Genomic DNA, 24,141 nt, shown 5'->3' with positions numbered 1-24,141 from the left:
AGTAGGTGCTAATGGATACCCTTTAGGGTTTTAGATTAAGTTTTATGGAAAAAAATCTTTAGCCTCTCTTCTTTCCCACTCTCGTTTCTTCTAGACAGGGTTTTTCTGTATATCGTTGGCTCTCCTGGAATTTGCTCTGTAAACCAGGCTGGCCTTAACTCACAGAGATCCAACTGCTTAAAAGTGTGCACCACCACCACCACCACTACCACCCAGTCCATTCATCTCTTAACCCTTCCTGTACATTATTACTCTAATCTCCTTCCACAGCCCTAAAAAGCCAGATTTTCCAAAAGATTATTCTTTTTTTTTTTTTTTTTTTTTTCTCGGAGCTGGGGACCGAACCCAGGGCCTTGCGCTTGCTAGGCAAGTGCTCTACCACTGAGCTAAATCCCCAACCCCCAAAAGATTATTCTTAAATGAATAAAACTTGAGTGAGATAAAAACAAAACAGGCTGGAGCTACACATTAGTAGCAGAGTACTGACCAAAACACTGGGGTGGGGGATGAGGTCTGAAGTAAATCTTAGTTGTATAACTGTATTGTCACAGCAACCCTAGAAGGTAGGCTATGGGCTAGGTATGACCATTCTTGAACAGAGCGGAGAATGAGGCTTGACTTGCCTACTATATACCGCCTATGCGCTGTATAAGTTAAGTTGTCAAGTACCAAAGATAAAACTCCAGGTAATCGGGTTCATACCTGCAATTTCAGTGTGGGAGGGTAGAGAGAATCACAAGTTTATGAGCATCCTCGAATACAGGGGTAAGGTTTGAGATCAGCCCTGGATGAATGAGACACTACAGCCTCAAGGAAAAAAACAAAAACAAAACCCAACCAACCAAAACCATCCAGAAACTTCCCATCTCTCTAGCTCACCTTTTCAAACCGTCTCCCTGAACGCTGTTACCACCAGAACATTCCAAGTATCGCCTGCCCCCTTTCTGTGGTGCTGAAGATCTAAATAGGGGCCAAACTCCTGCAAGCTAAATGTTCCATCACTGAGTCTTATCCTAACGTTCCTAAACCACAACTGTTTTAAGTTCCAACCACCCAATGATCTGAAGAGATTTTTTTCCTTCTATGTATTTATCAGCTATAAAAGGCAAATTATTGGGCTGGAGAAATAGATGCTCAGTGGTTAAAAGCACTGACTGCTCTTCCAGAGGTCCTGAGTTGAAACAATGTGGTGGCTCACAAAAATCTGTAATGAGGTCACATGCCCTCTTCTGGTGTGTCTGAAGACAGCTACAGTGTAATATATAATACTTTTTTTTTTCTTTTTTTTTGGAGCTGGGGACCGAACCCAGGGCCTTGCACTTGCTAGGCAAGCGCTCTACCACTGAGCTAAATCCCCAACCCCTATATAATACTTTTTTAAAAAAGGCAAATTACTGCTCATAATCCACTTGGTAGTGGATTTCAAACTGGATCCTACTAACATGCTGAACTCTTCACTCTGAAAGAAGGCAGAGGGTAGGTGACAGTACACAGGGCCTCTTTTCAATCTCTAGTTCTTCATCCACAAAAGAAGGTATAGGGCCTATTTCAAACTAGTGAGGAAAACTAGTGTAGGTGAGGAGAGGCCCGAGAGCAAATGACGGGGAGCACAGGGTCCTGGTATGCAGTAAGAGCCTTGGAAGTCAGAAGGCCTGACTTCTTTAAAAAATATTCTCATCGGGTGTGGTGGTGCACGTGCCTTTAATAGCAGTCCAGAGGCAAATCCAGGTGGATCTCTTGAGTCTTGAGTCCAGTCTAGTCTATATCACAAGTTCCAGGCCGGCCAACCAAAGCTACAAAGTAAGACCATGTCTCAAAACACAAAATTAAACAAATAAAGATATTGACACCGATGGTGTGTGCCTTTAGTCTCAGAGGAGGCAGAGACAGGTTGATTTTTTTTTTCAGATTGATCTCTTAGTTCGAAGCCAGCTTGATCTACGTAGTGAGTTCCAAGCCAGGTGGAGCTATATACACACGAGGCTATCTCAAAAAACAAAATAAGAAATCAAAACCAGCCAAGCAAATACCCATATCATAATACTATAAAAATATTAAGGGTCCTAGTCATTAATACTCACTAGTTTACCACTTCAAGAGACTTTGGTATCTGGGCTTGTTGAAGAACCGAAAATGGCTCTTGTGACATCAGGCTCAGTAGCTTTGACTAAATGTTGGCCACTTCCTAGCCTGGTGACTTCTGCCAGTTAACCTCCTGAAGCCCGGGGTTCCTTATTTATAAAATCTTCTTAGCACCTATCTCATTTGGTTGTGAAGATCACACAAGATAATTCTGGTGCAGTGCTTGGCATGAAACTGTCCTAATCCCACTAGCTATAAAATTCCAACCGGTTCCCAAAATCCAGTGTTCATAAACTTCTGGCCTGAGAGCATGCTCAGAACTGCGTTTCCAGCGTACACACCCTCCGCCCCGGGGCCAGTTTCTCCTGACCGGCTTGTCCTTAAACTTAGCGTTCATCAAATGCCACAGGTCAGGCTCTGTGACGAGATACTTGCGTAAAATTGCACATTAAACTTCCTAACGCCTCCACAGTGGCTGATGTAGCGCGAGGAAACAGGCCCGGAGGGTTCCAGCAACTTCCCCAGGTCCCCAAGCCTGGGTTCCAGGCCCATGTTGGAGTCTACCAGCGTCCATTCAAATGCTGTCCAGTCCCTCGACTCTGCCGGTCCATCGCCATCGCCCTCTGCACCTCAGGGTCGGTCTCGGGGCAGTTTTTCTCTTTTCTCCTCCAGAGCCTGAGGGGTGAGGCCCGCGATGGCGTCCCGGGCACGCGCCAAAAGCAGCTAGCCCAGAGCGCGCGGATAAGCGCCCGGGGCGATGCGGGGTCTCCGGGCCGCAGCGCCTAGTCACGTGGCGGGAAGGGGGGACGCCGGCGCGCGCGCCCGAGCGAGCGAGCGTGCACGCGCAGTCCGCAGCGTGTGGAGGCGCGAGATGCCGAGCTGGGTGTATGTATGGCAGGGAGGGGGCGGCGGCCGAGAAGGCCGACTCCACCCCCTGTGCGCATGCTCCGGCCCCCGCGGGTTATAAGGCAGCCGCGCCTGCCCCGCCAGACAAAGTGGCGAGCTGCGACGTGACTGGTCGGTCGTGTAGGTGCTGCAGCCAACGAGCCCGGTGGCGGGCAAGGGACACGAGCAGGACCCCCGGCTCCGAAGAACTGCGGCCCGCGCCGCCGCGTCACGCACACTCTGGGCGCCGCGAGATACACATAACGGTTAGTCGGGGCAGAGCGGGCAGCGCGCTGCACGGAATCCGCGGTGCCCTTGGTGCCCCGGTGGGGTCCCGCGAGCATGCGGAGACTTTCGTCCCTGGGGCAAGGGGGGCGGGCGACAGGGCATCCTGGGCGCGCGGAGCCACATGGCCCGGAACGTGGCGTGGGTGAAGGGGACCTTGAGGCGCCGGGCACAGCGTCTCTCCTGGCCGAGCTGCGGGCCCGCGGTCAGGTGGCGGCCGCCGGGCTGCGGGAGTCGGGTCATGGTGCCCGGTGACCTTGGGGGAGACGCTTCCAGTACAGCCTACTGTCGGCGCCTGGAGAGATGCTTAGGTCGGGAAGAGGGACGACCTGAGGCCGGTTCACGTGGTGCACTCCTGCCGCCTTCTGCTCGGAGGGAAGGCACTGGGGCGGGAGTTACTTAGGACTCGTGGCATACTCGCCCTGCCTCCGGGTCTGCCAATCGGTGTCCCACCTGGTGACTTGCTAGAGTGGTGTGAGGCATGTGAGGAGCTGCATTGCGGACCGCCGGTACGACTGCGGGGTTCCGGGGAACTTTGAGGAAGGGGAGGGAGGTTGGGAGAGGGGCTCTTTGTGGTCCAACCTGTGGCTTCGGCGCGCCTGCCGTGGGCACGGGGTCTCAAGGTATCCATGTGGAGAAGATTTAAATATCCTTACATTTGATCGGGGCACGCTTTCTGGGCCAAGTACATCCCTTTTCGGAGTGCGTTATAGCCTTTCTTTATGGTGGCGTTTTTGGTGCAACCAGCAGTTGCGAAAACTAGCTTCTGATCACTCAACCAGGAAACGCACGTGTTACTACTTCAGTCTTTTCCCGTTTTCCAGCGGCTCATTATAAACTGGGCGGCTACTGCTAGTAGTTACACAGTGACAAGCTACTTTTGTTTTTTTACCCATAACTAATTTTGAAATCTTCAGGCGTTATTTAATTTAGGCTGGGAGTGTGTAGCTCAGTGGTAAGAGTACCTGACTGGCCTACCATGCCTGAGGCTCCAAAGGTCGCCGGCATTGAAAAAAATTATTTTGGTTTTGTAATAAAATGAGTACATGCTGACGGGTGATATTAGTAATTATATGAGAATTTGAGAAAGGAAGGATAGGAACCAAGTCAAGCCCAAGTCTTGGGGGGGGCGTTGGTGTGTGTGTGTGTGTGTGTGTGTGTGTGTGTGTGTGTGTGAGAGAGAGAGAGAGAGAGAGAGAGAGAGAGAGAGAGAGAGAGAGAGAGAGAGAGAAGGGGAGGGGGCGGGCAGTCCATGGGTCTTACCCTTAAATCTAAGGTGTACAGGCAGGAGATACAGGCTTTTGAAACCCCTTCTCAAAACAAAGTAAAAATGTCCAGGATTTACAACTTAGCCTTCCAAGTACCATAAGAAATGACCAATAATTCAAGACTTTAGGTATTTGGGGGGGGGGCAGATTTTGGGAGGCTCGACACAGTTTCTCTGTATCCCTGGCTGTTCTGGAACTCTGTAGACAAGGTTGCCCTTGAACACAGACCTGTTTCTGCTTCCCCAGTGCTCGGATTAAAAGCGCCTGTCACTATGTCCAGCCTAGGATAAATTTTTAAGTGAGTGTATTTCAGTAATTTCATTGTGGGTTTAAGTAGATACTGTTGGTGTATCAGATTGTGACCTTGTTAAGTATGAGAGTTCTTGGTTTGAGGAGTGTTTTGGGAGTTTTAGCCTTGTGATTTACATAATCCTAAACAGATTAAGCGGGGCATGGCGGGGGGATGAGGTGATATAAACATGAATACCTATAAACTCAGGCAAAAAAATAGTGTTAGGTTAGTATTTTCCCAGGTTCTTGAACCTTTCATTCCCTCTGTGCTTCAGGAGCTTCCTAGTTTGCATGTCATGCAAGGTCTAGGTCCCAGTGTAATGCCTACTTGACTTTTTATTTCCTATGAGGACCAGTAATGTGGAACTTGAACACAAAACTGGAAATTATGGATAGAGGTGTTAGGGATGGGCAGAGAATGGATTCTAGTATTTACCCTTGGGTTTGTAGTCTAGCTGGAAAGCAGCTACAGTTAAGTGCTCTTAGCAAACAAGTTTTAGGGGAAAGTAAGGTTACTATGAGAACAAATACTGTGTTTTTTTGTAGGTGTGAGACGATGCTCAATTGAAGGAAACACTAGGTATCTCTCTGAGGAAATACTACTTAATCTGAAGTTTGACAAAGGAGTGGGAACTAGTTTGGTGATAGGTTGAAAGGGCAGTTCAGACAGTAATGGGGGCCATGCAGAAGAAGCTCAGAGAATTTCATCAAAAACTAAAGCATAGAGCAATCAAAAATAGTAAGAGGCAATGGAAGTGTCAGCCAGTGGAGTGTCTTAAGTCACTGTAAGGACACAGGAAGAAGCTAAACAGTTAACAGAACTTTGTGTGGCTGACCAGATTTGCATTTTAGTATCATTCTGGGATTTAGCCAGCTAGAGGCTGTTCTTAGAGTGGGACCGACCTGGCGGAATCCTTGAGAAAAGGACGGAAACAGGTTTTTGGGTAGGGGACTAGTAAGGTGTTGGAAGTGAGAAACAAGGGTGAAATTAATGATGTGGTTCAGGTTGCTAGCTGGAGCAAATACAAGTTTTTTATCTTCGTTTTAACCAATGGGAATCCTGAGGTAGTGTGACTACACCCAAACTGCCCGACTTATAAACTCATAGATTAAATTCAAAGCCATTTCTGCCCTCCTGCCTGTTTTTATTGGTGAAGCTGAAATTTTCTTTTTGTTTTCTCTTTACCTTCTCTACAGTTTAGTTTGGGAAATGCTAAGTAGCAAGCAGCTGAGTCACTCCTGTGTCTTTACCATCCATCCCTTTCCACTTTGCTTGTGAAGCAGATCCTAGATGAAATAATAATTTCACCAACTGAGCTCTATCCACAGCTATCCAAAAGACAGGAATCTTCAGAAAATCATCGTCACATCGTCCTGCTCTTAAACAGTCACATCACCAAAGACTTCAGTATTCAGATTTGCCCAACATGTATTTATATCGATGTATTGAGTTTTGATTTTTTAGTAATTGGTTCCCTTGATCAAGGATACGAACATGGTCATGCTATATATGTTTGATGTCTGCATCTATAGGTTTCTCATCTAAGTGATGTATTTGAAAGAGACAGGCCCTTTCCCCTTTTCTTCTAGTCTTCCCGTTTGAGGTTTTAGTTTGTCTGTGGTGTAGTTTTAACATGCTCTAATTTAGCATATCCTGCTGTCCTGTGTGTTTCCTGTCATTGGAAGCTCACTTGAAGACCAAGTTTTTATTTCTGAGGAAAGGTTTAGGAGGAGAGAGAAATATATTTCATGTTTGCTATTTTTACTTGAAGACATGGGATGTTTTTCTGCTGTATTCGCAACCTACTCTTGGCTTGAAAAGGCAGTAATTTAATTGCACTTCAGTTTTTACCAACTTTATATGTGCGTGTTTGCATTTGAGACCCTCTCAGATAACCTAGGCTTGTCTCACATTTTCTGTGTACCAAGATGGCTTGAACTCAACGATCTTCCTGTTTCCACTTTCCAAGTGGTAAGACCACAGGCATGAGCTACCATGCTGGACTGTAATCCTGTCTTTATTTAATATATGTGAACTCTTATGTGAGTTCCAAGGATTGAACTCAGGTCATCAGACACCCTTCAAGTTTTTTTTGGGGGGGGGGTGTTTGTTTTTAAGTAGTGGAACCTTGATCTCCTTTTTCCAGTTACCTCTGAGGCATTCAAGTTTAATGTAATACTTATTCTGCTTTCTACTTCTTCACCCCGGAACCCTAATCTTGTGATGTAACCATGCTTAAATCCTCCTAACGTCATCTTAGTACTTTCCCTAGGAGGCCTGCTTCTCCCACACAGAGGTAGCTGCCACATCATCTTTGCCTCTGATTCTCTTTTGTTACTATTAGTGATACCCAGTTTAGATTGCTTTGTGTAATTAAGTCAGTGGTCTTTTACCATTTATTATTGTTGTCAAGGCAGACTCTCCTGTGTCTTAAGCTGAGTCCACATACCTACGGATCTGAAGGATTGTCTAAGTCACCTTACCTGGTTTATGTGCTGCTAAGGACAAACCTAGGCATATAACTATTTTCCTGACTAAGCTCCAGCCTTTGCTTCTATTTTGCCATACTCTTCCTTCCACAGAGACCCTGTCTCAAAAAATAAAGCAAAACCAAATAAACTGGGGTGGTGCCCATGTGCACTACCAGTGCTGGAGAGGAGAAACGGGAGCTCCCTTAAAGCCAAGTGTGAGGCAAAATTAGAGACCTCGTCTCAACAAAAACCATGCAGACCTCCATATGTACATACATGCACCTGCGTGCAAGTGTGTATACACACACACTTTTATAGTTTCCCACTTTCTACTAAATTAATTTGTTGGGATAGAATTAAGTGTTTCTGAGTCAGGGTCTCACTGTACAGAAGTCTGGCCTCTGAAAATAAATCCACCTACTTCTGCATCCTGAGGTCTGGGGTCAAAAGATGTGTGCCACTATGTATGCTTGGCAGATAAGTCATCTTAAGCATATTGCTCTAGCTAATCTTTTAAAATTCTGTGTGTTCTTTAATTTGTCTTAGCCACATTAGCAGCATTTTCTTCCCTCTACTTTAACATTTTTTTTTCCTTTTGGAGGAATGGTGGGGTCATAGATCTTAGATAATCTACTATAAAAGAGAGATCTACTGTAAGAGCCTTAGTATCATACAGAAAAGAGTTTCAAAGCTCAACACTGAGTCACAGAATGAGCTCACCTTCACCAAGAAATGGAGGCTCAGCCTTTGAGGGATATCACTGACCATAAATAGACAAGCAGGACCCAGTTCTGTTTATTGTCACACTGCTACCCTGTTTGTAATTACAACCCATAATATCTTTAATTTGATTTGACAGAATTAGCCTCTGTAGAGAAAAGAACTTTAAAGTGTTCTAGTATTGTAAGTTGCATAACTGATTATTGGTTGAAAAATAAATCTTTCCCTTGATTCCGTTTTGCCTCTGGTTGGTGGTGTTCATTTGTAGGTTTTGGATGTTGGGGATGTGTATTGGTTACTTTCCTCAAAGTTGTGACCAAGTTACCTACAAGAAAGCAACTTCAGGAAGGCAGGCCTTCTTTCAGCTCAGGTTTTGAGTATCACATCAGGGTGAGGGGGGCATGGCAGCAGCATAAGGATGCTTGCTCACATCTGGGCCAATCTGGGACAGGAAGCAGAGACCTGGGCTTTAGACCTCCAGGCCTGTCCCTAGGACCCACTTCTAACTAGGTCTTATCTCCTAAAGGTTCCTCAACTTCCCCAAACATGGCCACCAGCTAGTGGCTTACCTAAGTATTCAAATACGTGAACCTGTGAGGAACGTTTTGCTTCCAAACTGTAACAGGATAGAACCCAGTGCATAATTGAATGAATGGAACCTTGAGTCGGTTAGTAGAGGTGTAGTTCTTTGCAGGCCTTCCCACATGTGTTACACTCCTGGGTCCACAAGGTGGCAGGAGAGAACCCAACTCAGTTTTTCTCTGCCCTCCATGGGAGTGGTGTCCACAAACCTTCACACATCGACACTTGTCTGTGAATATATTTTAAAAATTGAGAAGAAAACGACACTGTTATTTGTAAACTATCTTGGAGAGTAAAGGTCTTTTAAAAAGGATTCTTTCTGTAGCTCTGGCTGTCCTGAAATTCACTGTATAGACCAGGCTAGCCTCAATCTGAGATCCACCTGCTTCTGCCTACCAACCACCACCCAGCTAGGTTTTCTTTTAATTACATTTCTTTAGCAAGGAGGGAGAGAGAGTGTGTGTTGGGGGATTCCTGTGGAGCAGAGAGGACAGTTTGCAGGAGCTGATTCCCCACCATGTGGGTGCCCACCATCAACCCTGCTTGTCAGGCACAGTGGCAGTCCCTTACTTGCTGGGTCATCTACCCACTCAGTTTCTGAATTCCGAGAGCCAAAGCCATGTTTTTACCTAGTTTCCTCTTCTATTTTCCCATAGGAAGGGTTGTTTTTTCTCTTCTCCATTTATCAGAGATTTTAAACTTATGGTCTACAGGATTAATCTCTAAGCGTGTGGAATTTGTAAATTTGTTGGAGTGTAGGCTTGTGTTACTCCTGCGACTTAGAAACTAGTAAATCTCAGACTTTATGAGCTGTTAGACACAGATTGAAATTGCCACCATTTCAAAATCACCGTGGTTATTATACTAGCACGTAACAGTGTCCAATTAAAAATATTTTGACAGTTGTAATTTTAATTTTTTTTTAGGCTTCTATGCATTTACTCGTTTTTGCTTTTTTTTTTTTTTTTAAAGGCTAGGGCTCACTTTGTAGCCTAGGCTGGTCTTGAACTCACTATGCAGATTACAACTCCTCCTCCTCCAGCCTATGGAGACTTCAGGTGTGCCCTGCCATGCCCAGTTTAGTTTAAAAGTGCATTCTGACCAGTTCCACAGGTATTGCCAAACTGCTACAGGAATCTGACACCCCTTAGGGGGAGCATTATTCCTGTACCCCTGTGAAAGTGAGGCTAGCCAGACCTGTAAGGCCACACAGCAGAGGGCTCATCATAGGATTATGTAATCATGTCACAGGGTAAGTCACAAATTCAGGTATAATATTTTTCTGTTAGAAAGTGAAGGTGCAGGGTTGGGGATTTAGCTCAGTGGTAGAACGCTTGCCTAGCAAGCGCAAGGCCCTGGGTTCGGTCCTCAGCTCCAAAAAGAAAAAAAAGAAAGAAAGTGAAGGTGCCACCAATTAATGGGTATCTTACTTTGACTTGAGTTTTCTGAGTAGGTTCACATTAGCAAATGTACTTCATGTTGAAAACAACATTCTATTCAACAGCTCAGTTGAAAGAACCTCTAAAGAGGTCATTGAACCTTAGGCTTGAAATCCTTGCAGATTAAAACCACATATCCTTCAGCCTCTTATTATATTAGTACTTACTCTTAGCGCTCTGTCACTTAGAAACCTCAGCTAAGTAGAAGGGAGGCGAGTGGTTTAATAATTACTCTAATTTGAGGAAAATCAGGTACTCATTTGGAAATTGTATAATTCTAATAAAAAACCCAGTAATTATTTTAATGACAACATAGTGTGAGGTTTATATCATCAGTAATTAGGAAGACTATTTAGAGGCTGGGAACTATGTGGTTCAGTGGGTGAGTGCTTGTCTAGTGTTCAGTGTTTTTAGCAATAAGTCTTAGAAAAAACACTCACAGTATAGAACAGTGTCATACTGAACTGACACATAAAAACTACAGTATTTATCTTCCTAGATTTGGTTTATTTTATTCAGCAAGTGTCCTTAGGGTCCATTCCTGGCACAAATGACAGAATTTTCTTTTTTTATTATTTAGGCTTAAATTATTGTAAGAATGTGCATGGTGTATATATGTAGGATATATGTCATGGCATGCCTGGGAAGTGTCATCTCGTGGAAGATTCTAGGGATCACACTTAGGTGGGCAGACTTGCTCTAAGTACCTTTACCTACCAAGCCATGCAGTGTCCGAACAGCAGTGTCAGCTGGGCATGGTGGTACATGTTTTCAATCCTGCTGTTCAGTAGAAGATTGTAGAGGCAAGCTTACATTTTGTGTGGGGTTTCTTTATGCAATATGATTAATACTATACATGTTGTAATTGATGAGTGTTTTGTTAGTCAGGTCCAGTAGTCATCTACTACTTTTCATAGATACTTTTCCCTTTTTTTCCCCCTCTTTGGGGGGTGGTGGTGGTTGGGGGCAGTTACTGCTTGGAACTAAACCCAAGGTCCTGTGCATGTTAAATTTGCTACACTTCCAACATCATTCATATCCCTCTCTGGGGCCACTTGTGCAATAAGAAGCAAGGTTGAAACAGTTAAACAGAAGGTTACCATGTTAAATCAGTCTTAGAGATCTGTGTGTCAGGATTTGAAGCCTTAGTAATGCACATTGAGCTTTAGGTCCACTCAAAACCTGGCTGCTGTTCCCTTTAGGAACTGGTATGAGAGTACAGGGAAATTAATAGTTTCCTAGGGCTGTTGTACCTTCTCTGGAGAGAGTCCAGGCCACAGGGCTGGAATACAACTTTGACTTTCTAGATTGGCTTACTAGTATAATGCATTCTTTCTATCCTAACCCCTGAACCCCTGTGTTTGTGTGGGAGAATGAGCTGGATGGATAGCCTGGCGCATATGAACCACCCAATGTGGGTGTTGAACTCGGGTCCTTTGCAAGAATAGTATGTGTTCTTAGCCACTGACCTATGTCTCTAACCGACTGGTGTATTTTTGTTTTTGTGGGGGTTGGGAGATAGAGTCATGTAGGTCTGGCTGTTCAGGAAATCACTCTATAAATCAAGCTGGTCTCAGAACACAGGTCCTCCTGCCCCTACCTCCCAGGTGATGATGGGATTAAGTGTGTTACCTGCCTTTCCCCCCTGTGTGCAGATGTTTCTGGAATGCCATCACTTGTTTCCTAACCCTCTTTAACTTGTTTTTTAACCCCCTGTTACTTTAAGGCAATAACATTTAAACTGTGGGGCTGCTGCACACTTAAAAATCTTAAACTTCTGTTCCATCATTTAGCCTCTGGGTTTTTCTTTTAAGATTTATTTAATGTATGTGAGCACACTGTCACTGTCTTCAGACACACCAGAAGAGGGCATCAGATCCCATTACAGATGGTTGTGAGCCACCATGTGGTTGCTGGGAATTGAACTCATGACCTCTGGAAGAGCAGTCAATGCTCTTAACCACTGAGCCATCTCTCCAGCCCTAGCTTCTTTCTGTATTTTAACATGTGAGGTTTGGTTTATATGTGTTCCCTTTTCCTGAGCTACAGGCAAAGGGGTCTAGTCTTATCATTTTCTTTTGGGATAAGGAAGGCCTTCTGTAAGTAAGAAATGCAGGTGATTTTGAATCAGAATTTTAATTATAACAATTATTTCTCAGGTGGTAGAATTGTGTTAAATCTGTTTCTGGGTTTTTAAATGTTTGCTGTCGTACTCCCTATACTCCCCCCTCCCCAAAAAAACATTTTTTTTGACACTCATTTACTTGAGAATCTTTCTAAAACTATTAAAAGTTGAAAATCTAGATTCTGTAGAAAAGCTTTTATTAACTTGATGAGGCAAGTCTTCGTGACTGAAAATTAGAGCTGCCTTTTATTTGGGACAAACCATAGCTGGCAGGTAAGCACAAAGTTTAATCACGTCCAACATGTATTGCTGCTGTTCTAGTCAGGGCTTGATATGTTAGACCGCGCTGCTGCCTGTGTGTAGGTGTTATTTCTATATATGTAAATACTCCTGAGATCTTCTTAGCAGTTTGGGAAATTGTAAGCAGTGTCTTTATGCTCAGATAAAGGGAAGAGAAAATGAGCCCCTGCAGCACTTGCACTTTGCAGATTTAAATCTACCAGCACACCTACGTTAGGTAGCTTTCTATTCAGTCAGGTACGATTTTTTTTTTTTTTTTCTTTTTCTTTTTTTTCCGGAGCTGGGGACCGAACCCAGGGCCTTGCGTTTGCTAGGCAAGCGCTCTACCACTGAGCTAAATCCCCAACCCCCAGGTACGATTTTTAAGAAACCTTAGCTTATAAAGATGTTTTTATCTGGCTTGAATGAAATTTCCTACAACAGATTGCCTCCCCCTCCCCAGGCTACGTTTGTAAAAATAGGATTCAGATCCTTAATGTTTAGATAGATAGACAGATAAAAGCCATATTTTCTAAGAACACAGGTACCTGAGGTCTTTGTCTACATACCCCTATTACTGAAGAAGTATGCAGTTTTACTCTCCATGTTGTGCTGGGGTTCACCATCCCTTAGAGTAAAAAGCTGGATCCCCAAAGGAAGAAAAATTTTGTGACTACATAGCTCTAGGGAGAGTCCTGTGTTAGAAACCATCAGAGAGGTTTCTGGGGGGAGAGAGAGAAGGAAAAACAGCCATCATGTCTTCCCTCTCAGGGACCTGGACACATGTATATAAGATGTGGGGGCAGGATGGAGATTTGGGAAAAGGGGACAGACTGACACAAGAATGGGGCAAGTATGAGCAAGTCATGTGACAATATCAGTGACACTCATTATTTTGTACACTGATAACAAGACTGGGTATGCTTTAAAGAAATACATATAATTCTAGCATTTGGAAACTAGAAGCAGAACCCGGAGTTCAAGACCTCCCACAAACATTTGAAGTCAGCCTGGGCTGCATGTAATCCTTTTATGAAAGACTTTCTCCCATATGGACAGTCAATCAAAACTCCTGTTTTGCTGATTTCCTGGTTATAATTGGGATGGTTGTTAAAATTGACATGTGATTTTATTGACAGAAATCTTTTTTACTTGCTTGGTTCTAAAAACTGGCCACTTTACATCATGTGTTTATTTTCCGTAGTGTCATTGCCCAACACTGAGAACAAGAGAACCATTTTTTTTTTTTTTTTTTTGGTTTTTTTTTGGAGCTGGGGACGAACCCAGGGCCTTGCGCTTCCTAGGCAAGCGCTCTACCACTGAGCTAAATCCCCAACCCCAAAGAGAACCATTTTAAAAGTCACATAGGATAAACTACAAAGAAACAAAAGGCTGGAAAACAAAACAGAAGAGTAAAAGTAATTGGTCCATTGGAATTGTAGGGGTGACTGGCTTGTTGTCCCCCCGCCCCCCAATATTGCAGATAGGGTCTCACTATGTATCCTTCCCTCACCTGAAACAACAAAACATTTCCTCTGTCCTTCTGATTGTTAAAGGCTTTTAGTGCAGAAAAGGGATTGTGGAGGTTGACTTGTTGCTGACATAAATTTTTTTCTACTTCATATCCCTCAGATACTAGGTTTTCGCCGCATCTTAGAATTCATCGACACCTAAGATGCCACCTGCGATTGGCGGGCCAGTGGGGTACACCCCCCCAGATGGAGGCTGGGGCTGGGCGGTGGTAGTTGGAGCCTTCATTTCTATTGGCTTCTCCTATGCATTTCCCAAATCCATCACTGTCTTCTTTAAAGAGATTGAAGTTATATTCAGTGCAACGACCAGTGAAGTATCATGGATATCGTCCATCATGCTGGCTGTCATGTATGGCGGAGGTAAGTGCCCACTGCTCCTCACCTTAGGTGCCAGAGTCTGGACATTTTATATCTTGCTCAGCGTTACTTCCTGAAGTGCTGTGTTGAGCTTGCTTTTCATCCCTGATAACACAGGCAGCTCTTACTCCCTCATTCCATTGTGGCTTTTTGGAACAGAAATGAAAGTGCAAACCTCATTTCTTGCTCCCTGCCAGATACTTGGAAAGTAAACATGTTAAAGTATTGAGTTGCAAGATTTTAAAAAGTTACTCAGGTGTCTGGAATAGCATAGTTCAAGTCTCAGGTAAGGTCTGTAATTTAGGGGCGAGGCTTGTCCACAGGCACAAAGGGGTGAAGACAGCCGATGCCCAGGCTGGCATCACATGCATGTGCACACACACCAAGAGACAAGCTGAGTACCATCTTCACTTGTTCCTGTGATGCTTGCTATGGTTTCTAAACGCATTTCAGCTGCACTTAAACTTATATCTTTTTTCCTTTTTACTTTCTTTGGCATGGTGTGGAGGCTATGTAGAAAGTAAATTGCTCGTTTAAAACATGTTTATTTTACCTGGAGACATCAAAACCACAATTAAACATAAAGTTAAACCTACCATAAAACTTGAGGTTGTTTCATAGAAATCCTGGGGCAAAGTATTTTTGTTTAGCCAGGTTGGCAGTGTTCCATGTTGTCTTGTGAGATGGCTAACAAGATGTTTTTGCTAAGAATTTAGTGTCTCACATGTAGCCCTTTAACAGCCAACACAAAGATTCTACTTTTCAATGGAGAATAACTTAGCCTTAGGCTACTGAATTGGTAGTGGATTCAGCAGTCTTTACTGAGTCTCTTGAGTGGATTCAGCTCTGGGCTGCATGTTGGGAGAGAGAGCACTGATTCTGCTCTTCTTTTTGATATCATAAGCCCATGAACAAACATCATTGTGTAGATAAAGTCATAAGTTTTGGGGGAGTGAGGTGAGGGTGGGTAGTTTGTCTTTTTGTTTTTTGAGACAGGGTGTTTTTATTTATTTTTTTAAATAGCTTTGGCTCTGCGGACCTGGCTGGCCTCCAACTTACAGAAATCCTCCTGCCTCTGCCTTGAAGCTGTAATTTAATTAAATATAATTAAGTTCGTTGAGGACAGGGATAAATGGACAGGAGCAGTAATTTGAAGAATGCTTTTTTCTCATGTGTATCTTTTTATGTCTTTAACTTGAAAAAAAATTATGGTATGAGTGTTTTGCCTGTGTGGCAGGTGAATGCATGGTGAGCACGGAGGCTGAAGAGAGAGCTTCAGATCCCCTTGGACTGGAGTTACACTTGGCTGCGAATCGCCATTGCTGCAGAGAAGCAAACTTAGGTTCTTGAGGAGTCAAGCTCTTAACCAGCTGTGCTAGCTAGCATTCATTCCGTCCTCCCTTCCAGTTTTTCAAGAGAGACAGCGTTCTGTGTAGTAGTAGGGTCTAAATCCCACCCCACCCCATGCTAGGATTTAAAGGCCTATGCTACCGTGCCTGTCCCACCCCTCACAGTCCCCGACCTCCTCTCTTTTGAGACTGTTTCTTTTGTCTCAAAGGTTAGCAGCTTTGGATGTCCTAGAATTAGCTCGGTAGACAAGGTTGGTCTCATTCAGAGATCTGCCTACCTCTGCCTCCCAAGTGACAGAATTAAAGGTGTACACCACCTCATTTTTTAAAAATACAGTTCTCATTGTGTAGGCCAGGCTGGCTTACCTCTGCCTTGGGTAACCTGTGTTACTGTTGTTGTGAATATTTTTAAACACAGGTCTCTGGGCTATTTAAATGTTTTTAAATAAATTTTGAGAGCTAAGTTATATCACTTTAAGGTTTTTATTTATCTCTGTCTCTGTTCTTGTGCATGTGGGATATATATATAGTCGTAGAGGCCAGAAGACAACATTGGACCCCTCAAGGTTGGAGATAAGGACAGTTGTAAACTGCCTAATACTGATTGGTGTTGGGAACTGAACTCAGGTCCTAAAAGAGCAACAAGTGCAACTTGCCATTGAGCCATCTCTCTAGTCCTAGATACCAGAGTGTTCGAGGGACAAGCCCTGACTATCCTGTAACGTGCTAAAGTCACAGAAATCCTGCCTCTTCCTCCCAAGGGCTGGGATTAAAAGTATGAAGCACTGTACCTAGCCAAGGAAAGATCCAAGTTGCTTTTGATTTGTTTTTCCCATTTTCTGGGAGTTCAAATGTTACAAGATTACATTGGCCTAAACTTCATAGCACACCAGTGTTGCGATGCTTATTTTAGAATCTGACTGTAAAACCCTGTGAAAATGTACAGACATTCTACCAATGTCCTATACACACTATAAACTTAAGTTTCCAAGTGTCCTGTGATGTCATGAACTGGCAATTTTCATTCATTAGGCCTCTGGTAAGGGCCTGTTCATGTGGCCAGTGCCTTCCAGCTGCCTCACATGGCAGAAGGAAAGGTATGCTCCCTCAGGCCTTTCACAAAACTCACGAGGCTCTGACCTAATTATTTCCTAAAGATCTTGCCTCTCAATACTCAGTGCTCTTGCTTTTGGTTGAGTTTTATGTAACGTGATTTTTTCTTCTGCCATGTGAGGTTGGAACCCAGTCACCCAGTCATCTACTGTAACCAGGCAGGTTCCAGTGTCCTGTAAATAGTCATTTGTTCAAGTCCGTACCTGTGAAGTGTGAGACTCAGTTTGTTTTTTTAATTCCAAATAAATGAATTTAATACTTCATCTTGTAATCAACAAAATGTTAGTGTTTGAAGGTGCGCCTCACACAGTGGCATAAAATTCGGTTCTCAGGCTTATGAACCATGGTGATGGACTCCTTAGTGTTTTAGCCTTTTAAAGGTAAAGGGATTTATACTGCCACATTTTTGATTCTCCTAGGTCCTATCAGCAGTGTCTTGGTGAATAAATATGGCAGCCGTCCCGTAATGATTGCTGGTGGCTGCCTGTCTGGCTGTGGCTTGATTGCAGCTTCTTTCTGTAACACGGTGCAGGAACTTTACTTCTGCATTGGTGTCATTGGAGGTGAGTGGCTACTGATTCATTCCATATTTATTTACTGTCACTATTTGATAGCACACTTGTCGTTTTAGAAAGCTGGTCATTAACTGAGTACTAGTGAGGTGGCTCAGAGGGTAAAAGAAGCCTGAGTCTTCCCCTGACCACATGGTGTAAGGAATGAACCAGATCTGGTAGGGGCAACCTCCACTCTCAACACCATGGCATGGGGATGCGCATAAACACAGATCGTTTTATTCACTTAGAAGACAGGGTCAACCGTGTAGCCTTGACTGACCTGAAACTTGCTATGTAAACCAGGCTGGCCTCAGACTCAAACTGCACCACTTTAATAGTAGACACTGGTAGTGGAGCAGGGTGACACTCAGGAAGCAGAGGCAGCATAGCCAGCCTGGCCTACAGAATGAATCCCAGGACACCTGGTGTAGTTAGATAAAGTTTATGCAATGACTCATGGAGGGATGCCATTGGCTGTTCTCTCCTTACCTCCTTTTCCCACGAGGAATAGGCTTTTATTACAATAGGACAGGGTGATACCCCGGTGACACTTCTGAAGGTCTTCTCAGTTTTTATTTAGTCATCAAATTAAGAAAATGAGCTGTTTGGGGGCTGGAGACAAAGAGCACCAACTGCTCTTCCAGAGGTCCTGAGTTCAATTCCCAGCAACCTCATGGTGGCTCACAACCATCTGTAATGGGATCTGATGCCCTCTTCTGGTCTGTCTGAAGACAGCTACAGTGTACTTATATATAATAAATACATCTTTTTTAAAAAAGAAAATTAACTATTGGCTATGACAACATTCAAATGTGTGGCTTACTGTATGTTTTCTTCAGTGTACAAAACTAACCTTTGTTTGCTTGTTTAGACCAAAGAGGATGAGATTTTGTGTATTTTTGTCATTTTCTTTCAGTTAATTATGTATTATAAACAGCTTTTATTAATGTCATTCAATATTTGGGCCAGATCAAATTTTGCCATGTCCAGCCCAGCTCCAAGAGTTGATCTTCCTGGGACAGTAATGGAATGAAGGAAGAACACAGTACATACAGAGGAAAGCTGGGGTCAGATAGGCAACTCTAGGAATCTCAGCATGGTTATTAGATACAATTGAGCGAGGACACAAGGTTAACTGTATATACCTGGATCAAGGAGACAGATTTAGCTAGGTCACAAACATCAAATTTCCTGGAGCTGGGGTTACAAGATGGTTGTAAGTTTCCCGGTATGGACACTGGGACTCTTTTAACTCAAGTCCTCTGCAAGAGCAGTGCGTGCCTTAGCCACGGGCCCATCTCGTTAGCCCCACTTACTCTAATGTCTTTGCTTGGTAGTTTTAAAGATATTTCTGTTATGACGTTGTGTGTTATCTTTGCTCCTTTCCCTAGGTCTTGGGCTTGCTTTCAACTTGAACCCAGCTCTGACTATGATTGGCAAGTATTTCTACAAGAAGCGACCATTGGCCAATGGCCTGGCTATGGCAGGCAGCCCAGTGTTCCTCTCTACCCTGGCTCCACTTAATCAGGCTTTCTTTGGTATTTTTGGCTGGAGAGGAAGCTTCCTAATTCTTGGGGGCCTCCTCCTCAACTGTTGTGTAGCTGGATCCCTGATGCGACCAATAGGGCCTCAGCAAGGCAAGGTGGAAAAACTCAAGTCCAAAGAGTCTCTCCAGGAAGCTGGGAAGTCTGATGCAAATACAGATCTCATTGGAGGAAGTCCCAAAGGAGAAAAGCTGTCAGTCTTCCAAACAATTAATAAATTCTTGGACTTGTCCCTGTTTACCCATAGAGGCTTTTTGCTGTACCTGTCTGGAAATGTGGTCATGTTCTTTGGGCTCTTTACCCCTTTGGTCTTTCTTAGTAATTATGGTAAGAGTAAGCATTTTTCCAGTGAGAAGTCAGCCTTCCTCCTTTCCATTTTGGCTTTTGTTGATATGGTGGCCAGACCGTCCATGGGGCTTGCAGCCAACACCAGGTGGATCAGACCTCGAGTCCAGTACTTTTTTGCTGCTTCTATTGTTGCGAATGGAGTGTGCCATTTGCTGGCACCTTTGTCTACGACCTATGTTGGGTTCTGCATCTACGCGGGAGTCTTTGGATTTGCCTTTGGTTGGCTCAGCTCCGTATTGTTTGAGACGTTGATGGACCTCGTTGGACCCCAGAGGTTCTCCAGTGCTGTGGGCTTGGTGACCATTGTGGAATGTTGTCCTGTCCTCCTGGGACCACCACTTTTAGGTATAGTATATCTCCCCTCCATTTTTTGTTCTGATCAGGTTATAAAGTAATGTATGAAAAACATTTAAACCTTTAAAGCACAGTTGAAGGCTGAACTTTAATAATAGGGTACATTTCAGTCAGGTAGAAGAGTCACCTCGTTCATAAGATCAGAGTGTACCAGTGACTCTCCTAACCACTGTGCGTCTTGGACTCACGAAGCTCAGGGTTATTTTAGTAGCAGTTCCATAGATAATTCTGTTTGGTTTCATTAGTTTATGAGTCATTAGACAATTTGAGAGCTTGAGTTACTAAACTTTTTCTTTGGGTGTTTTGTCTGGGTTGTGTTTTGTTTATTTGGTTTCGTTTTTTCAAAGCAAAGTTTATGTGTAGCTTTAGCTGTCCTGGAACTCTCTGTAGACCAAGCTGGCCTTAATCTCCAAGATTCTTCTGCCTCCCAAGTGCTGAGATTAAAGGCATACACCACCATTGCCTGCCTTAAACTCTTTTACAATCTCATGTTGGACTGACAGCATTACACCCCCTTACTCCAGCACTTAGATGCAGAGGCAAGATGATTGAGTTCAAAATCAGTATTGGCCTGTACAACATGATCCTCCCAAATGTCCCAACTTCCTTTTAGATGTTTGTGGTGATTTATTTATAGATAAGATTTTAACCAATTTACCTTAAAATTCTTTTTTTTTGATGGGGGCTTGGGGGGAGCTGAGGACCAAACCCAGGGCCTTGCACTTGCTAGGCAAGCACTCTACCACTGAGCTAAACCCAACCCCTTACCTTAAAATTCTTTTTGGTTCTTTTTTTCGGAGCTGGGGACCGAACCCAGGGCCTTGCGCTTCCTAGGCAAGCACTCTACCACTGAGCTAAATCCCCAACCCCTTACCTTAAAATTCTTATAGCCAAAGATTGCCTGGACCTCCTGACCTTCCCGTGTCCTCCTCTCAGTGCTGCGATTATAGGCGCATGCCACTGTACCTAAGGATGCTTTGAGTACTCCCTTCCTGCTCCTCCCGCTACCCTGTTCTACAGACTCCTGTCTTGCAGTGTCCCATTCCCTAATACGGCTTTCAAGGCTCTGCAGAGCTGGGCCCTATCTGTCTCTCCAACTTTGTTTTCTACTCTGGGACCCAACTCTTGCTTTCCTGCTCACACCCTATGCATTTGCAGTGGCTGTTCTGCCTGGGTCCTCTCCATCTTTTCCTTGACAGGTCCATCTTCCTGCTGCCAAAGAAGCAGCCTCCCTCACCCCTCACCACTCACGAGTCTCCACTGCCCGTGTTCTGGTCCCACAGCTCTCCCTGTAGCACAGTCTGTTTGTATAGTAGCCATATAGAGTTCCTTTCAAGTTGGTCAAGTGACATTCATTACCATCAAACAGCACAAGCTTTGGGGAGAGGATGTATGTGGTGAACCATTTTCCAAATTCATATGGTGTTGAAACAGAGGCTTCCTGCAGCACAGCGGTAGCAGGTGCAGGCCTCAACTCAGACCCTTTGTTCCCTTACTAGGCCTGTGACCTTCAAGCAGTTACTTAATGTTGCTGTACTTAAGTTTCTGTAGCTGCTGGAAGATACATTGTGGGTTTGGTGCTGAGAGTGTGCTGTTGGCTACAGAGCAGTGTTCTCCGGAAGTGCTGATAAAGAACTTTGGCCTTGGTGACTGGAGTAGAACTGTGTGGCCTTGGACACTCTCAAACTTCCTTTGAGTTAGTTTACCCTTTGTGTAGTAAGAGAATGGATTATGATCTCTGACTTTTATCATTGAGATTTGCCAAGAGTTAATTGTTGCCAATTTGAAAATAGAAAATACAAGGCCAGTCAAAATCAGAGACACTATAAATAGAAAATCTTGCAGTTCGTTTTTCGTACTTTTTTGTACTCTCGTTTGCGGGCTCTCTGGAGGTTGCTTTGGCATCTTTTTGAGTATGTCCTGCACTTCAGGAGGGTGTCCTTGCTTCTCTTACCTACACAGCCTGTCTTCTGCACCTTTAGGCCGCCTCAATGACATGTATGGAGACTACAAATACACATACTGGGCTTGTGGCGTGATCCTCATCATCGCAGGCCTCTACCTCTTCATTGGTATGGGCATCAATTATCGCCTTGTGGCCAAAGAGCAGAAAGCGGAGGAGAAGAAGAGGGAAGGTAAAGAGGACGAGACCAGCACTGATGTTGATGAGAAGCCCAAGAAGACAATGAAAGAAACACAGTCGCCAGCGCCACTGCAGAACAGCTCTGGAGACCCCGCGGAGGAGGAGAGCCCAGTGTGACCTGTGGAGCAGGAAGAGAGCAGGTGTGACCCGAGACATCCGAAACCATTCTGCTGGCCTCTAGTCTACCAGTGGTGCTCCGTGCAGACAGTGGACATTTGTGTGGAAAACCCACCAGGTGTTCATTGGTGGGATTTTTTTTTTTTCACTCCTTACCAATGCCTGGATTTAAAATATACTCTGCTTTAGGTAGGGAGTGGTTGACAAAGAATATGGGGAAGAAGCAGTGATCTGTTTGTTTATTTGTTTGTTTGTTTTAATCTTAGCTTTTAACAGTGTCATGGAGATTATAATATGTGCCTTAAGTTTTAGTTTTTAGAACTCTTTAGAGAGCCTTAACTTTTAAAACCATTCTGCTGAATTCATCTGTTTTAAACGTCATTTTAAGAGGAAAAATAACAACTAGCTTGCTTGAGGTAACTAACCTTAATCTTGTTTTGTTGTTGTTGTAATGCTTTGTCAGACAGACATTGTTACCGGAACATTTATGAATAAAAATACTGCTTAAAGGTCACAGGTTTATAAAATACTGACTAAAGTATTTTTCTAGCATTATAGTTGCCTGGTACATCTGCTGCTAGGTATATATTTGAGAAATTTGAAGCATAAAATTCTGGATCTTGGCAGTTCCAGCCACAGCCTGTCACCTGCTGGGCACCTCTTCTGGAATGCTCACTACAGTCTAGTGCTAAGGTGTTGCCACTGAATTGATAGCTTTGCTCCTATTCAGAGACACTGTGTGGTTAGAAGTAATTGGCCATTTTTGAAATCAAATGCAAAAAGTATTAGTATTAAAATCTACAAAACAATTCCTTAACACGTCTGATTTAATGTAAACAGTATTTCAAGCATCAGCTGAATTCAGCGTAGGTTGTCCCAAAACCTTAGTTATGGTGTGATACTCTGGGTATGTGTGGGTTTGAGGGCTGTGAGTGAGGTCTTGGTTCTTAGGATTGACCCAGGGCCATGAGCATGCGAAGTACATGCTGTATGGCTCAGCCACAACCCACAGCACCCTGGACCCTCCTAATCCCTGAGACCTTTTCTCTGATTTTTGATAGCTCATTTATTTTGATAGCTAGTTTAGAGCTGTATGTGAGATATCCAGTACAGGGTGAATGTATGCGCTCTTTGTTTTTTACATTGTTTTCAGTATTTGCAAAACCGAGAGGGTCAGTGTTTGGCCTCAGGGAAGCCAATAAAGATAAAATCGGGTGGAAGTTTGCAGACTTTCAGTAAGTACCCACCTCCCGCCACACACACCAGGCTTACGGGGAACTGCTATCATGCTTACGATTATCTGACGCAGTCTTACCTCCACATCTTAACTCTCACGACCCTTTCACTTACCTGACATGTAGAAAAATGGGTTTAATATAAGGATAGGAGGAAAGATGGACCAGATTGGAATTACAGTGGGTTTTTTTTTTTTAAACCTGATGTTTTCTGAATAGAGGCAGAAAAAATAAGACATATGACACTGAATTGTACTCAATGTGTTTAAAATACCATTGTAATTGACAGGGTGAATACAGATTTACAACCTTGTGTAAGAAGCTGACTTTTTCCAAATAAAACATTTATTTTATTTTTAGAAAACGGTTCTTCCACATGTTTATTTGTGAGGCATATTGTGTCTTTGTTTTTATTAACCTTTCTAATAGTCAATTATCAGTTTATATGCTTGACTTGTACATATGGCTTATTTTATGGTTTTTTTTTTTTTCTCCTTTAGTTAAGGCAAAGCAGGGAGGATTGTAAGACATCTTGAACTCCTCTCCCCTGATGGTTAGCCCTAAGACACTGGAAACCACCTTGCAATAAGTAGTGTTGTGGTGAGAATTTAGAGGGGAAACTTTCAAAGTTTAGGCAGACGCACCTTGGTATAGACTCTGCTATCTTCTGTGAAGCCATGTCAGACTTCTATGAACCTCTCTCTTCTATAAAAATGAAAGTCTGTTGACGTGGAAACTTGAGCAGTGTGTCTGTGGGAGGATTCCTGTCCCATCTCGGATGCTAACGCTGTATCTGCTGGTGCCTGTGCTTAGGGGTGAGCCCCAGGATTTATGTGCTGGTTCACCACCACTCTAGAAAGGGTTCTGAATTTATAGTCAAAAGCCAAAACTGCGAGAAAACGAGCCTGCTATTAAACTTTGCTAGGCGCTCAGTCCTGGAGGTTTTCCATTAAAGGAGCATTGGGTCCACCCAATTGCTATGTCACTGGGCCATCACCACAGTCCATAGGATCAGTGTTTGTGAAGCCTGTGTGGCACCAACAGGGGTCTTCTCCATGCCTTCTTCA

At 43.8% G+C, this 24,141-nt stretch overlaps 1 protein-coding gene across 1 annotated transcript; it reads left to right on the top strand.

Moving 5' to 3' along the window:
• Positions 1-3,060: 3,060 nt before the first annotated feature.
• Positions 3,061-23,438, top strand: Slc16a1 (solute carrier family 16 member 1). The gene is made up of 5 exons (XM_032897581.1): positions 3,061-3,233; positions 14,061-14,320; positions 17,199-17,342; positions 18,725-19,570; positions 21,562-23,438. The coding sequence occupies exons 2-5, from the start codon at positions 14,104-14,106 to the stop codon at positions 21,837-21,839; spliced, it is 1,485 nt and encodes a 494-aa protein (XP_032753472.1). The 5' UTR covers positions 3,061-3,233; positions 14,061-14,103; the 3' UTR covers positions 21,840-23,438.
• Positions 23,439-24,141: the final 703 nt, after the last annotated feature.

The sequence above is a fragment of the Rattus rattus genome, chromosome 3 (assembly GCF_011064425.1).
Source record: "Rattus rattus isolate New Zealand chromosome 3, Rrattus_CSIRO_v1, whole genome shotgun sequence".
Taxonomy (NCBI): Eukaryota; Metazoa; Chordata; class Mammalia; order Rodentia; family Muridae; genus Rattus; species Rattus rattus.
Note: the sequence above shows the minus strand (reverse complement) of the source record. Positions and strands in the feature narration are given on the sequence as shown.

Excerpts from the sequence above, each read along its gene's own strand:
- Slc16a1 (XM_032897581.1), top strand. The coding sequence starts at position 14,104 with ATGCCACCTGCGATTGGCGGGCCAGTGGGGTACACCCCCCCAGATGGA. Across the intron at positions 14,321-17,198 it reads GGCTGTCATGTATGGCGGAG|GTCCTATCAGCAGTGTCTTG; the intron begins GTAAGTGCCCAC and ends TGATTCTCCTAG. Across the intron at positions 19,571-21,561 it reads CCTGGGACCACCACTTTTAG|GCCGCCTCAATGACATGTAT; the intron begins GTATAGTATATC and ends CTGCACCTTTAG.